At 48.8% G+C, this 16,496-nt stretch overlaps 1 protein-coding gene across 2 annotated transcripts in view; it reads right to left on the bottom strand.

The window, feature by feature from the left end:
- The window catches only part of lrp4 (low density lipoprotein receptor-related protein 4), an 81,061-nt gene that overhangs the window by 30,905 nt on the left and 33,660 nt on the right, over positions 1–16,496 (bottom strand). For both annotated transcript variants that reach the window (XM_079737375.1, XM_079737374.1), the window contains exons 3-6: positions 7,224–7,340; positions 2,211–2,324; positions 1,678–1,794; positions 1,207–1,335 (exon numbers count right to left, since the gene is read on the bottom strand). In XM_079737375.1, the coding sequence (XP_079593501.1) occupies positions 1,207–1,335; positions 1,678–1,794; positions 2,211–2,324; positions 7,224–7,340 (477 nt within the window). The remainder of the gene's footprint in view (positions 1–1,206; positions 1,336–1,677; positions 1,795–2,210; positions 2,325–7,223; positions 7,341–16,496) is intronic.

Below are 16,496 nucleotides of genomic sequence, written 5' to 3' on the forward strand. Positions count from 1 at the left end.
GAGAGCGTGAGAGGGAGAGGGAGGGAGACAGAGAGACAGAGAGACAGAGAGACGGAGAGACGGAGAGAGAGAGAGACGGAGAGACAGAGAGCGGGAGAGGGAGAGACAGAGAGAGAGCGTGAGAGGGAGAGGGAGAGAGACAGAGAGACAGAGAGCATGAGAGAGAGAGAGACGGAGAGACGGAGCGAGAGAGAGGGAGAGACAGAGAGAGAGAGAGCATGAGGGACAGAGAGACGGAGAGACGGAGAGAGAGAGAGACGGAGAGACAGAGAGAGAGAGCGTGAGAGGGAGAGGGAGGGAGACAGAGAGACAGAGAGACGGAGAGACGGAGAGAGAGAGAGACGGAGAGACAGAGAGCGGGAGAGGGAGAGACAGAGAGAGAGCGTGAGAGGGAGAGGGAGGGAGACAGAGAGACAGAGAGACAGAGAGACGGAGAGACGGAGAGACGGAGAGACAGAGACGGAAAGACAGAGCGAGCAAAAAGAGAGCGAGAAGGGACCCACACCCACATCCAGCACAAAACAGGCTGTGGAGCGCAACGGGACTGGGAACCACGGGTCATTGTGGGGGAAAACCAGTTTAATAATTAACCGTTTTTAATGGCTGAAGGCTAGGAGGAGCTCTGGAGGAGGGGCGGTCATTATCACTGCTCCTCTACTCTTCAGATCTTTACAATCAGCGTTAGTAGTTAACTATCTGGAGACCCTACAGTCCATTGTTTTCCAGACGTGATAAGAATGGCTCGGCGTTAACCGCCTTGATCAGACACCTCTTGGAGCAACGCAGGAAACAGGCAGACCAGACCAGTTGGACTGGATTCTCCCACAACTGGTCTTAGTCTGTTATGTGTGTGCTATCTGATTATGTGATTATGTCTGTCAGTCTGTATGTGTAAGCATGTGCATGTGCCTGTGTGTATACATACTCGTGTGTGTGCATACTTAGTGTGTTTGTCTGTACAGGTGTGTGTGTGTGTGTGTGTGTGTGTGTGTGTGTGTGTGTGTGTGTGTGTGTGTGTGTGTGTGTGTACACCTTTGTGTGTGCATGCATCTATGTGTATACACGCGTGTACATGCGTCTGTGTGTATACACGTGTGTGTGTGTATATGCCTGTATACATAGGTGTGTTCGTGTGTCTTCACAGGTGTGTGTGTGTGTCGGTGCACTCGTGTGTGTCTGTCTGTAAAGGTGTGTGTGTGTCCTCACAGCAGTCGGACTCATCGGACCAGTCCCCACAGTCGTCGTCTCCGTCACAGTGGTAGATGTCCAGGATGCAGCGACCGTACGCACACTGGAACTCCTCCACGCTGCAGGTGGCTGTCATCACCTCCGAGGCTGCTCACACACACACACACACACACACACACACACACACACACACACACACACGGAACAACAAAAGTGGATGAGAGTTTTAAAGCTCTAACGAGAGAACACGCCCACACAAGGTGCTTTAATCAGCCCTTAGATCACAGGGTTTTTCACAAGGTATTTTTTACAAAGTTATTTAAGGGGCATTACGTAACATCTGTGCAACGCAAGAGCACACACACACACACAGACAGAGACAGAGAGACAGAGACAGAGAGAGAAAGTCACACACACACACACACACACACACACACACACACACACACACACACACACACACACACACACACACACACGATGACTCACGGCAGTTCTCCTCGTCCGAGCCGTCCTTGCAGTCTGTGTCTCCGTCGCAGTACCAGTGCTCTGCGATGCAGCTGCCGTCGGTGCAGCGGAACTCCTTGTCCGAACACTTACGCATGTCTGCGGAACGCACGCACGCCCGTAAACAAACCGCACGCTGCACTCCCGCGCGTCCCATCTATGTGTGCGTCTTTCTGTTCAGTGTGTGTCTGCGTCATTCTGTTCAGTGTGTGTGTCATTATGTTCAGTGTGTTCATTTCTTTTGTCTCTCTGTTCAGTGTTTGTGTGTCTTTCTGTCTTTGTGTTCCATGCGTGTGTCCCTCTGTTGAGCATGTGTCTGTCTTTCTGTTCAGCGTGTATCTGTCTTTCTGTTCAGTGTGCGTCTGTTTTTTATGTCTTTCTGTTCAGTGTCTTTCTGTTCAGTGTCCGTCTGTCTGTCGGCACCCCAGTGTAGGTATCCTGAAGTCCCGTGGGATTTAAAAGGGTCTTCTTATTGAGGAAACAGTGTCTTCATCAGTGAGTGTGTTTTTACCCACCACACTGCTCATCGCTGTTGTCACCACAGTCATTATCTCCATCGCAGTGCCAGAGGCTGCGAATACAGTAGCCGTTCTGACAGTGGAACTCATCCTCCTCACACTCCCTGGGAGCTGGAGAGGGAGAGGGAGGGAGAGAGAGAACACATCAGGGTAAATTAAATCGCACAAGATCAACTGAGTACAAGCATCTAACAAAGCCACAAGGGACTCTGGCATCTTACCCCTGGCATTTTTCTCACCTACAGGGTTATTTTTCTCTCCATAATAGGATGGCTTAGTGTGTGTGTGTGTGTGTGTGTGTGTGTGTGTGTGTGTGTGTGTGTGTGTGTGTGGTGTGTGTGTGTGTGTGTGTGTGTGTGTGTGTGTGTGTGTGTGTGTGTGTGTGTGTGTGTGTGTGTGTGTACGCACAGCAGTCTACTATAAAAGCGCTGTTCTAGGCATGACCCAGGTTTTCAGTTTCATTGTTGTGTACCGCATCCTTTTGATGACAAAAACAATAAGGCGTTTAGGTGACATCGCTGTTGTCTTGGTTACCTTGGTGCCCAAAAGCGCTTGGCTACAAACTGCAATGGAGTGCACACTGACCTGGCCTTTATTCTCACCCCTCTGCCATTCAGTCAGAATGCTATTCATTAGCATTCGTGTATTAGCATGAATGCTATGCATTAGCATAGCGTTCACTCAACAAAGAGTCAAGGTAAAGAGAAAACAATTTATTAGTAATTTCCAAAACAATACCTAGTTACCGTGTTACCAGGACGATCAATAGTTCCTCATGTGTGCCCGGAGGCAGGGAAGCGTTTTAACATCGCAGCCCTGTGATGGATGATCCACGCAGAGAGATGATCCATCACTCACTCTCTGGATGTAACACCATTACAGAGCGTGGGGGCAACACACTAGCTGCTGCTTCAGGTACTTTCCAGCATGTGGAATCCCTCGTGTGATTCAGAACCTCCGCGAGGCCCCAATGCTGCGCCTGCATTTGCATAGGAGCCCATATTGTCGATGCATAGGTATTAAAACTGCCACCGTGACAACATAAACCTAATCTCCTGATGAAGCTTGCATGTTCTATTTTTGACACACGAGGCGAAAACCGAGCGCACATGCGTTAGGGTACCGAACCGTATAAACCTCAAATTTACATGTGAGGTACCAAAACGATAAATACATACATAGTAATGTCTGGATTATGGCGGGTGTTTCACGAAGATGCATATAATGCTCAAAGCGCTTATCTGGAAACACAGCTTGCATGGGAAGACATTTGCATTTTTTTTCTTTAAAACACATTTTCACAATGAAAACATGACGAATGTGACCCCTCCAACGACATAATGCACTTTTTGTCAGAAACAATGAATCAAATGCAGAGGGCATCAATTGATTCTCTCCTGCCCGCCTAACAGCCAGGTAAACAGGGGGGGGGGGGGGGGGGGGGGAGGTCAGCCCACCCCTCCAGACCCTCATCACTCACACGCCAGCCCCGGGGTCAGAGGGCAAAGGTCACCCCAAGTCATTACGGGGCACACATTGTGTGTGTGTGTGTGTGTGTGTGTGTGTGTGTGTGTGTGTGTGTGTGTGTGTGTGTGTGTGTGTGTGTGTGTGTGTGTGTGTGTGTGTGTGTGTGTGTGTGTGTGTGTGGGGTTGGGTTGTGTTCGTCTTGCAGGATGATGTGGTAAATTATTACCGTCCTTCTCTCTCCCTGCCCAATGTGTCTGAAACCTCAAAAATTCTTAACATTGGGCTTCCTAAGACAAACTGTGCACGTACACACACACCCCCCCCCCCCCCCCCCCCCCTGCATGTTTATCCGATTTTTTGACAACCGCCGAATGTTGTGTGGAGCGTGAAGCATTCCCTCTCTCCCCCCGACCGCTTTAATAAATAATCAAACATCCCAGCGTAGAGCAGGAGAAAATGGTGTGGTTCTGAGAATAGACAGACCTCAGTGAAAGAACGCAACGAAAAAGTAAAGCGAGACAAAGAGAGAAATAGCATGAAATAATAAGTAGTGTGGGGAGGGGTGAGGAGGGGTGGGGACTGGGATTTTGCTGGGCATGGAGATGAAAAATTCATTGCGGGCTCCGAGCAGACGGACCCCCCGTAAGGAAGGGATTCGATGAGTCTGCTTTCTGGTATGTGGGTCAGCGGAGACTGCAGAGAAATCAGAGCAGAGTGATGGACAGAGAACTGAGGGGAGAGAGGGAGAGGGAGAGAGGGAGAGGGAGAGAGGGAGACAGAGAGACAGAGACAGAGAGAGAGAGAGAGAGAGAGAGAGAGAGAGAGAGAGAGAGAGAGAGAGAGAGAGAGAGAGACAGAGTCAGAGACAGAGAGAGAACTGAGGAGAAAGGGAAAGAGAGAAAGAAAGAAAGAAGGAAAGAGAGAGAGAAAAAGAGAGGGAAAGAGGAAGACAGAGAGGGAGGAAAGAGAGAGATAGCAAAAGAGAGGGAATGAGAGAAAGAGAGAGGGAGGAAAAGACAGACAGACAGACAGAGAGAATGAAGAATGAAAGAGAGAGAAAGCTGAATGTTTTGAAAGAAAGCCTTACCAGCATTTTGAAAAAATAGTGGGTTTGATCAGAACATAATATCCATACAATGTTTAACAGACTATGAACGCTACTCAAAGGCATCAGCAGTTGGCTACTGCCATTCTCATGAGAAATTAGTTTTTAATTTAAGCTAATCTTCACCCAACACTGCGGACACAGCAAATCGTAAAACAGGGCCAATGTTTCACTTTTTACAAGTCTCATTAAGACTCATACACATAATAAATGAGCGGTTATTTACTAATTCATGACATTAGCTTCACAAGGCCATTGAAAGAAGTCAGCAATTCATGTATTCTAAAGAAATCTGCTCACTAGTGTTAGAGTCTTTCACTGTCGACAAATATCGCAAGATTTAACGGATAGCGTCCTCCACATCAGAGGATATTTCAGGATATTGCAGAGAATTTGTGGATTTGACGGCTATACTATCCCAAGACACCACTTGGGTGCATGTCAGTAATAATACAGAGGGGGAAATGTCCATTCAAATATGATACTCTAACATGAATGTTTGATGTTCTCCAATGCCAATATACACACAAGATAAAAATGGTTGTGTTCTCTTCTAGGTCCTAGTGCACTAGTGCTTTATGGTAATTTCTGCTAGGTCCTAGTGCACTAGTGCTTTATGGTAATTTCTGCTAGGTCCTAGTGCACTAGTGCTATATGGTAATTTCTGCTAGGTCCTAGTGCACTAGTGCTTTATGGTAATTTCTGCTAGGTCCTAGTGCACTAGTGCTATATGGTAATTTCTGCTAGGTCCTAGTGCACTAGTGCTATATGGTAATTTCTGCTAGGTTCTAGTGCACTAGTGCTATATGGTGTGTTTTCTGCTAGGTCCTAGTGCACTAGTGCTTTATGGTAATTTCTGCTAGGTCCTAGTGCACTAGTGCTATATGGTGTGTTTTCTGCTAGGTCCTAGTGCACTAGTGCTGTATGGTGTTCTCTGCTAGGTCCTAGTGCACTAGTGCTGTATGGTGTGTTCTCTGCTAGGTCCTAGTGCACTAGTGCTTTATGGTAATTTCTGCTAGGTCCTAGTGCACTAGTGCTTTATGGTAATTTCTGCTAGGTCCTAGTGCACTAGTGCTTTGTGGTGTGTTTTCTCCTAGGTCTTAGTGAACCAGTGGTACATGGTGTGTCTTTTTCTGGGTCCTAGTTCACATCTCAGGTTAAATGGTGTGATCTGCTAGGTCCTAGTGCACACCTACTGCTAGACGGTGCGTCAAATTATTCAGAAAAAAAAAGGAGAAATTAAAAAAACAATCACTGTTTGGGGTCTTTATTAAAAAATGTTGAGGGCTTAAGCTCCGATATCAAAGGTCGAGGAGTAATTCGATTAAAGGGCCATATCCGCTCTCATAGCGTAACAGATACGCCCGGGCTGGGAGACCCGCACTCACATGACTGGAAAGGCGAGAACACCCTGAGCAGTCATGCTGGATCAACTCTGAGGCTGTCCAGTTTCCATAGTCTGAGCACAACCCCGAAGCAACCGTGTCCTATGGGTGCTGCACACACACACACACACACACTCCGACATAAACACACACACACATCTGACACACACACACACCCCGACATACACTCCGTCATGAACACACACACATCCGACATACACACACACACACACACACACTCCGACATAAACACACACACACATCCGACACACACACACACACTCCGACACACACTCCGTCATGAACACACACACATCCGACATACACACACACCCACACAGCTGCAGTGAGACGAGTCATTCGCCTCCAAGTAGTAATGCATAGCCATTAGATATATAAATAAAAGTGTGTATTTATACACCCTGAGCTTCACTCTAAGCCCAGCAGCTGCACTCCATTTCAGGTTACGCGCACACACACACACGCACATGCACACACACACACACACACACACGGCCTCTACAAGGCTACAAGAGAAGGTAGTTAAGCAGAGGTCAGGGGTGAACACCTAGCGACGGTTACCATGGCAGCGCTGACCTTTCGCCGCGGAGGGGTCGCGTGTTTGTGCCCGGCACGGACGGCCGCGGATCCGTTTCCGTCTCGCGCAAAGCAAACAAACGCCTGGCTTCCTGTAACATTTGTCTACGCGCAAAAACAAAACAAACATGGCTGGCCGCCCCCCCCCTCCCCCCCCCCACCCAACCACAACGTCAGTCATGTAGCGAGGGGTGTGTGTGTGTGTGTGTGTGTGTGTGTGTGTGTGTGTGTGTGTGTGTGTCTGTGTGAACATGTGTGTGCGAGCATGTGCGTGTGCTTGTGCGTGTGTGTGTGCATATCTACGCGTGTATGTGCGCGTGCGTGCGTGTGTTTTTGTGCGTGTCCACGTGAGAGCATGTGTCAGCTAGCATGGCTCTGAGACTTTGTTTGCACTAGGGTTGGCCGCGGTGCGTTTGTGCGTCGATGCGTGGAGGACCGCTTCCAGGCATTACTTACGACAGTCCTGCTCGTCCGAGTCGTCTTCGCAGTCGTTGTCGCCGTCGCACGCCCAGGAGCGCCGGATACACTTGCCGTTGTCGCAGTGGAAGTCCAGCGGGGAACACGTGGGAAGCACTGGGAACAAACGACAAGAAGAACGGGCGGTGAGAAACGATCCAGGGAAGAAAGAGAGAGAGAGAGGGAGAGAGAGAGAAGAAACGAGGGAGGAATAAGGTCTGCAGTCATTGTGTTTATTCATATAAAAACACTTTATAGGACCGTTTAAACACCACGTTTTACTGCGTAGGAGAAGTTAAATAAGCCATAGAGGTGCCAGCACACAATCCTTTAATCCCTCTTTTTTTTTTTTTTTAAAACACACAGAAATAATTATTTCACTCAACCGACACTTGGATCCGTCATGGAAAATGTCTTGTGAGAGTAAAACACTGGATTCTTGTTATAAAAAGGGTGTGCAGTTGATTTAATTTAGCTGAGTGAGGGAGAACACATTGAACAGAAACGCACACACATACACTGAACAGAAACACACACACACACAGACACTGAACAGAAACACACACATTGACACTGAACAGAAACACACACACACACACTGAACAGAAAAACACACAAAAACTGAACAGAAACGCACGCACACACATTAGTAGCTTGTCTGAATAGGTCATAGGTCAAAGGGCACACAAGGCGATTGAAAGCTACTACAGTGAAGTGAGTACAATAACAATCCATGAGCACGGTCCTCATTCCCACCACAGATCCGACCGCTTCCCTCTGACCACAACAACAAGAGCAGCAGCAGCATCAACAACAGCAGCAGCAGTTAACTGCCCCCTTAGCGGCCCTCTCCGTAAGGCCCCGTCTGCCCTAACCCCACATCCTCTGGCCAGCCCACAGCCCCTCAGCACCAGGCCTGGATGACTGCCCCCCTTTGTCGTCCACAGACAGCACTCATTTAATTACCGGCCGGCAAAAGAAGAGAGATGGGGGAAAGAAAAAAAAAAAGAAAAAAAAAAAAAGAGAGAGAGAGAGAGAGAGAGAGAGAGAGAGAGAGAGAGAGAGAGAGAGAGAGAGAGAGAGAGAGAGAGAGAGAGAGAGAGAGAGAGAGAGAGAGAGAGAGAGAGAGAGAGAGAGATGGGTCAAGTGAGAGGAAGCAAAGGCGGGGATGAACACATGGAACCTATTGCAGTGGAAGCCATATATTTACAAACACGCACATTCAACACACATCCATCCCTCAATATGGAATCTGAGATTAAATATTGAAAGCGCAACATAGGCATTATGAAAATGTGATTTGATTATGTCACTCGTGCAGTTTACCAGCAAGACTCGAGAGTCTTGAGTTTGTGTGTGTGTGTGTGTGTGTGTTTGTCTCTGTCTGTGTGTGTGTGTGTGTGTGTGTGTGTGTGTGTGTGTGTGTGTGTGTGTGTGTCTGTGATTATCTGTGTGTCTGTGTCTGTCTGTCCTTATGTATTTGTGTGTGTCCGTCTGTCCTTATGTATGTGTGCGTGTGTCTGTCTCTGTGTGTGTGTCAGTAGCCCAACCCACCAAGGTGACTGAAGCCCCACTGACCCATTTACGTCTGGAAACTGATATTAAATTATTGAGCAACGGCAAGACAGACGGCAGACAGAAACAGACACTCAATGGGTCGCCTGTTTCATCCCTCCCTTCACCTTCTACTTAACCTCTTGGTGAACCCTCTCTCAGAGCGTCTGACCCGAACGTTAAAGCTCTCTGACACTCAGACAGTGCGGAGATACGAAGGGACAGGTTTGTGTCAGGGACTAAAGCTGTGGCGATAAACTGAACATGAGACATGAGATCATCGCGGCGCGCAGACAGATCTATTATTCACATGTTTCGGGTGAACTACCGTTTCATACGACGCCAGCCCGGCGCTAGTGAACATCAGTGGTTTGCGATCACGTTTGATGATGCAATTTCAATGGAGCGCTTATGCGGGCCTTGATGTGAATATATGCTTTGAATTGAATGGATGTCAAACGTATGGAATGCTGCTTTCAAACACTGAAGATGAGTTTGTTCTCGTCTCTCTCTCTCGATCACAAACAAACTCAGGGTTGACCCTGTAGAGTGGGCATTGGTATCGAACGGTAGATAACGTGCAAATATGCAAACAACCAATGTTTGCACAATGCTTGCAAACAACCAATGTTTGCGCACAAAAGGTCTCGGACACCCACACGACACACACAAAACCACAAACACATACACAAACACATATTACATACTTTTAGAGAGCAAATCTGTATTCCTAATAGATTTCATCCATTGTACACTACAAAAATGATATATTTCGAAACTGACAGTGGCACATCTTTTCCTTTAATTTCTTGGATGGAGAAGTTCCGCAAATATCCCAGATTACAGAGCAACAGCCAGGTCTTCCCAGGGCGAGTACAGACCCACACCCAGCTGTTCCCAGCGCTCCTACCACCAGAAAGTCCCACTGGCATACCAACGGCAGTTCCCACAGGCGTCAATCCTATCTGATCCCTCTCCTCGCCACAAACACGCACATACCGACCGCGGTAATTGAGTCCGGTTCACATCGGATCACATCGTACGGGTGTGTCTATGTCTCAGTTTTTTCTACTTTTTGAGTGTTTTTTTCTTTATTACGTGTCCCCCCGAAAAAAAATGCGTCAAGCCTTCCTTTGAGGAGCCTTGGCGGCGCCTTAACAGGGGCAGTATGCGGCTCAGGAGGTAGAGCGGGTTGGATGGTCACCGGAAGGTTGCTAGTTCGATCCCCGGCTCCTCCTAGCCAGGAATCAGCTAGGAGGAGTGTCGAGGTGTCCCTGAGCGAGACGCCTCACCCCGGCTGCTCCCGGCGAGCTGGCTGTCGCCCTGCGTGGCTGACTCCGCCGTCGGTGTGTGAATGTGTGCGTGAACGGGTGAATGTGAGGCGATATTCTAAAGCGCTTTGAGTGGCCACTGGTTAGAAAAGCGCGGTATAAATGCAGTCCACTTAGTCCATTTAACAGCGTCGCTGACTCGAGTCTGAGTGTTGCGGTGTCCGATACGTCCAACGCCTCCGCACCGCTGCTCCCTAACAGCGCACACAGACGGCCGGGCGACGGACAGACAGATGGACGGAGAGATGGCGAGGACGAAGAGCGGCGGGGGGGGTAGACTCTGCGGCTTGGTTTGATGGAGGGGACAGGATAGAAACAGATGTGGCCCCTTGAGGGAGGTAGCGGCGGCCGCTGGGTCTGATGGGAATATCTTATCTGATGGGCTAATAAGAGGCTAGCCTTCTGCTTCCCAAGCCTGGTGGTGACTGCAGCTGCAGCTGGGACGTATTCTCTCACCCTGAGCACGAGTTCTGAGCCACGATTTGATCACATCGGTGTAGAAAGGGAGAAAAACTCGACCAAGCAGTGCCTTGGCATGGGGACAAACACACACACACACACACACACACAAAAGATAATAAGTCTTGCCACTGTTTGTGTGAGAAGGGAATGAGACAGGCCTTGTCCTTGAGCAAAACATTTCCCACACAAACACACCCCCACACACCTGAAGAGGAATTTATTCCGTCCATGCTGTGTGAATAAACACAAGAATTGGCAAATTCAAGGAAACGTCTCCATCAGGGGAAGGGACGCAGTTGTCAAAGGGTGGACGGGAGGCATGTTTACACACACACACACACACACACACACACAGACACACACACACACACACACACACACACACACACACACACACACACACACACACACACACACACACTTCCCTGTGTTGATTCGGGCCCCTGCATCAGCCCTTAACCAGCCTCTCCCTGACCCAACAAGTGTCCTTGAGTCATTTATTGAGCCGAGTCTTGTAAATATTTAGCAGAAGAAAGGGCGAACAAGAGGAGAACGTCAATATGGAGGGGTGCGGAGAGATAGAGAGAGACGTAGATAAAGGACCAAAATAAAGAAATAAAGAGAAAGATAGTGAGAGCGAGAGTGAGAGAGAGGTGAGGAGGATTATGCTAATGCCTTTGAAGACAAACAACACAAAGAACCCAGGCACAAAGCACGCCAGGAGAAGGATAGAGAGACATACAGAAAGACAGAGGCGCATGAGAGAGAGACAGAAACACAGAGACACAGAGAGACATAGACAGAGAGAGAGAGAGAAAGAGACAGAGACGGAGATATTGGGTGAAAGAGAGACAGCGATCACCTCCTGTTCGTCTTTGGAGTTCGGGAGGTTTAAATCTCCTCCAGACTCACGCTGGTCAGCTAAACCCCGGCCATCTCTCTGATTGGGCGGTGCTGCTGACACCAGAAGATCCAAAGGAAAATAAGACGGGGGGGGGGATACTTTCTCACTTTTTTGTGGCGACTGTCATGTGGTGTGACTAATCTCTCCCTCGGTGTGTGTGTGTGTGTGTGTGTGTGTGTGTGTGTGTGTGTGTGTGTGTGTGTGTGTGTGTGTGTGTGTGTGTGTGTGTGTGTGTGTGTGTGTGTGTGTGTGTGTGTGTGTGTGTAAAGTTTGGGTAAATACGGTATGGATAGGGTGGGTCTGCTTTTTAAGTGCCCACACATCACAGCAGGGAGTTGGGTGGGGGGGACTGAGAGCTCTCAAGCAAAGCAGACCTCACGACATATTTCTTCAGCCCCGGGGATCCAGGTATTAAAACCCCAGCCCCCTCTCTCTCCACCCCACTACAGCCCTACAACTGCCACTTCTACACCCCCAGCCCCCAACTTCAATCCACACAAAAAACACAACCCAACACACTTCAGTCAGCCCCAAAGTGTTTACTGTTTCACAGCCTCAGCTTTACATCTCAGCGGGGAGGGGGAGTGTGTGTGTCAGAGTGTGTGTGTGTGTGTCACAGTGTATGTATCAGAGTGTGTGCCTGTGTGTGTGTGTGTGTGTATCTGTCACAGTATGTCATTGTGTGTCAGTGTGTGTTAGCGTGTGTGTGTGTGTGTGTGTGTGTGTGTGTGTGTGTCTAAAGTGTTGGCTTTGCTGATTTTTAAATGAGCCCCAGAAATAAGTAGAGGGACAGCGGGTTTTCAGGCAGGAGAAGGAAAGAAGAAGGCAGTAAACAGCCCAGAAATACCATCAAATATTAAACTGTTCTGCCTGCCCTGGCGGCCAGGGCCTCGAACCTGCCTGTGATTCCCTGATCTGTTTCTATTTACTAGCAGCGGTCTACTCGGCTGTGGTCGGTGAATGAACATGGCCATACATTAAACATGGATGGAGCCGACATAAAGCAGGCTACTATATGCTCTATTTGCTCAGATTCGGCCTCACAGCTGTCAAGCAGTTTGTGTTTTACGCGTTTGTGTTGCACAGTTGGTGTTGTACGCGTTTGTGTTTTACACGTTTGATAGACCAAGACCAATAATCGAATGTTCCTCCCTTCAACTCCTTCAAGCAGCTGTTCCCCGGCCGGCTAATGCATGCTGCTTTTATCTCAGTGGTAACTGTCAGGACGTCAATGGTAGCAGAGCATAGGGTTGTTGAAGACGATGTGGATTTTCGATTCAAGACATTTTTCCCCCCGATTCCAAGATGCAGAAAATAAACATAACCATGCTTTTAAAGCCTTCAAGGAAGAATGGGCTCTTTTGCCGTCATCGATCCCCGTCCTCTTACGCATACATCCCTGTTTACTCCTCCATCAGAACCCCTGTCCTACTGGGAAGCACTTAAGAAAAACCTTCCTGTAAGTTGAGGGTACTTTGTCATTCCTATTGGAACCAGCTGCAGCGGGTGAATGGATCATTACGCAATTCTAAGGCTTTCAAAATCAATGCTTAACTGACTGACTACTGATAAGGTTTGAGCGCAAGTGTTTCTGTTTTTCAGAATCTATGCGCATGTGCATACGTCATATGTATGCCCGTGTGTGTGTGCGTGTGTGTGTGTGTGTGTGTGTGTGTGTGTGTGTGTTCACGTGTATGTGCGCGCGTGCGTATACACATGCACGTGTCAACATCAAGATTAAGTGAAGCTCGTCATTTCGGTGGAAGCTCCTGTGATTTACACCCTCCATTTAAACTTCATCAGCGGTCATTAGCGAGCCGCCCTGGGCATGCTCACCACCTGGGCTCCTCCACGCTGCTCGCTGCCGCCCAGTCAGCCAGCGATGAGGTAAAGAGGCCGTTAAAAAGAACCAAAATAAACCGCACAGTTCAGACAGCCGCACATACAGAGTCTGACCCAGAGACGATCTTACACTCGTTCTGAACAAAGGGAAGAAAGAGAGAGAAAAAACCAGAGAGGAAAAGGGAGAGGTGAACTATTTAAATGCCTTCTAGCACGGGCAGATTTATGGTCACAGCGTGGGGTCCATGAGTCTGCCCCCTCTCCCCAACCCACCGCATTCCCCTCGTGTGGTCGGCTTTAAAGATGAGCATACGCCAAGTGTGTGTGTGTGTGTGTGTGTGTGTGTGTGTGTGTGTGTGTGTGTGTGTGAGAGGGAGTGTATGTGTGTGTGTGTGTGTGTGTGTGTGTGTGTGTGTGTGTGTGTGTGTGTGTGTGTGTGTGTGTGTGTGTGTGTGTGTGTGTGTGTGTGTGTGTGTGTGTGTGTGTGTATGTGTGTGAGAGGGAGTGTATGTGTGTGTGTTAGTGTGAGAGTGTGTTTGTGTGTGTGAGTGTGTGTGTTAGTGTGAGTGTGTGTGTGAGTGTGTGTTAGTTTGATAGTGTGTGAGTGTGTGTTTTAGTGTGTGTGTGTGTGTGTGTGTGTGTGTGTGTGTGCGTGTGTGTGTGTGTGTGTGTGTGTGTGGAAAGAGAGAGAGGGAGGGCTGGTTGGGGGAGGGGTTAAGGCAGACGTGATGGCTGCTAAGTCAATTTCCTCCGGGCCCCCAACTCCCAACCACAGTCCCCTCTCTGCTGCCATCTTCTCCCCCACATCCCCTTTAATAGGCCAGGATCCTGACACCCACCAGCTACTCCCAGACATATAAATACAGACGGGACCCCTCGTCATTCAGGGATATTCTAGTCCTCTGCTACCGCTCTCTCCCAGGTCTCCTGCTTCTGGCTCAACCCCACAACACCCCTGCAATCTCCTCCTGGCTTTGTCTTTAGCTCACACTGCTGTCATGAAACTTCACCTGGCTTAGGGAAACGAGAAAGACACACACACGCACACGTACACGCACACACACACACACACACACACACACACACACACACCTTTCTGCCCCGCCGCAACGTTCCTGTGAGTTCCACTTCCTAATTAGATCTGTGGTCCACATGCTTCATCGGCAGAAACTGACCACTTTGACTCTACTTCTGTTGTGAGTGAAGACACACCACGCTCTGTCTGTCTTCTCTGCGCCCTGCCTCACCTATGGGCTGTATTTGTGGGATCACGCACTTGGACAATTGGTAATTTAATAAGAATTAGCCTTCCCCCTGATGTGAGACATAGCACATCACGATCAAATCTGGCTGGCACAACAGCAAAAATTCCTAAGTTTGTCTGTAAGTATGTGTGCGTGCGTGCGTATTTCGTTTGTGTGTGAGCGAGCAGCTATGTGTGTGCTATTTGTGTGCTCTACATTACCCCCTGTCACCTGTCAAACATTCCCGCTATTCCGCAGAAGCCAGCTCTGACATCTCTGTTCAATGATTTAATAAAAAACACAGCCTTAATAAATCCAACTCCTCGGTGTGTTTAAGAATGTCATTACGGGCGTAAAGCGCTGTGGCTCGGGTTTTTTTACTGTGCGACCGGGGCTTGATTCAATCAGCATAATAGAAGCCAGGTCAGGTGTCCCACACCAACGCTCGGCACTTGTACTCTCTCCGAGTACGGGAGGGTAGTTCTAAGAAAAGGCGAATCCAAGGGCCAAACTCACTGCTGTACACTGACGCAACAGAAAGAGCACGGGACACTCGAGTTGTTCCGATACCGGGACCAGTATTGGAAATTCCCTGAACCGCTCAGATAACATCACATGACTTTCATAAAACTTCAGAAATCGGAATCGGTATCGGGAAGGAAAAAAATGGCATCGGATAATCTCTACTAACTACTCCACACTGAAGCAACAGAAAGAAAAGGGGACGAACCGACCAATCCTAACGACCTCTTTGTCGGACCGCCCTCGTTTCCCCAATTCAAAACTCAAACAAATGCTTCGGTAGTTAGTTTAGCTGCATGCTTTGTTGGTTCATGTACGTCGTGGTCAGGGCTAGGTTCATGCCCAGCCGCACTCACGGAGATTAAACAAAGAAGTTTAGTGTACGCCGTGACACAAAATGTTAGACCGCAGACGAGGCTTCGAGCGGGGTAAGGAACAAGCCTGGGGGTGTGGGTGGGGGGTTGGATCCATGGCTACACACTACAGCACTAATGAGAAGAAGAGACAGCGACAGACAGACGACTCAATACCGGGACGCTTTAAGATGACCCAAATCTTCCTCCTCCCCCCAAAAATACGCTTAGTGATTGGAGGACTGGTTGGAAGGATTCCAAGGGGACACCTAGGCCCTGGAGCGAAGAGTAAAGTAATGTCTGAATCGATTAGACAGCGCTAATGGATTGGGCGGACACCCTGGTATCAGGCAGAGGCTCGCAGTGTGTCCGCTCGGCGGTCGATACGCCGCGATCAAACCGTCTCAGCGTTCCATCGGACAGGAATCAATAGGACTTAGCTTCCCCCCTCCTCTCAAACCCTTTTCACTGCATTAGAAGCGCTCGGGAAACAAAGATGGACAGAAGATACACGCATGCTAGCCTAGCATGCACTGCAATGGCAAACAAAACAAGGGAAAAAAACGGCACAGATACACAGTTGCACTTAAAATAGTACTTAGCATTGTGTAGCATCTTCTCCTAGCTATCTTTGCTGTCTACGGGGAATGGGTTAACCCAGCGATTGTTAGTGCTTGGCACTTGGTTCTATGAACATCCTTACTGTACCGACATAGAAATATTGTTGCTTCTCTTTCATCTGACAAATGTACAAATTGTAAGACGCTCTGTCCTAAATGTGAATGTAAGATACACCGCGCTATTAATGTTAGCCTCCGGTCTGAGTCCCGGCTCTTATCGGTGGAGGGCTAAGAAGTGTCTGTTAACATTTCACCTGGATACTGACGAGAGGCGGTACGGCGGCGGAGCGGCACCGCTGTTTTCCACTTGACCAGCGGTTACGTTTCAACGGGGGAACGATCCGGGGACGAGCGCAGCGGGGGAGCTTGGCGGCAGCCACTCAACCACAACGTTACTGGTCCACACATGGAACCCAGGGGCTGGGTACAGAAGCCCTGTCT

This window comes from Pollachius pollachius (assembly GCF_949987615.1).
Source record: "Pollachius pollachius genome assembly, chromosome: 5".
Taxonomy (NCBI): Eukaryota; Metazoa; Chordata; class Actinopteri; order Gadiformes; family Gadidae; genus Pollachius; species Pollachius pollachius.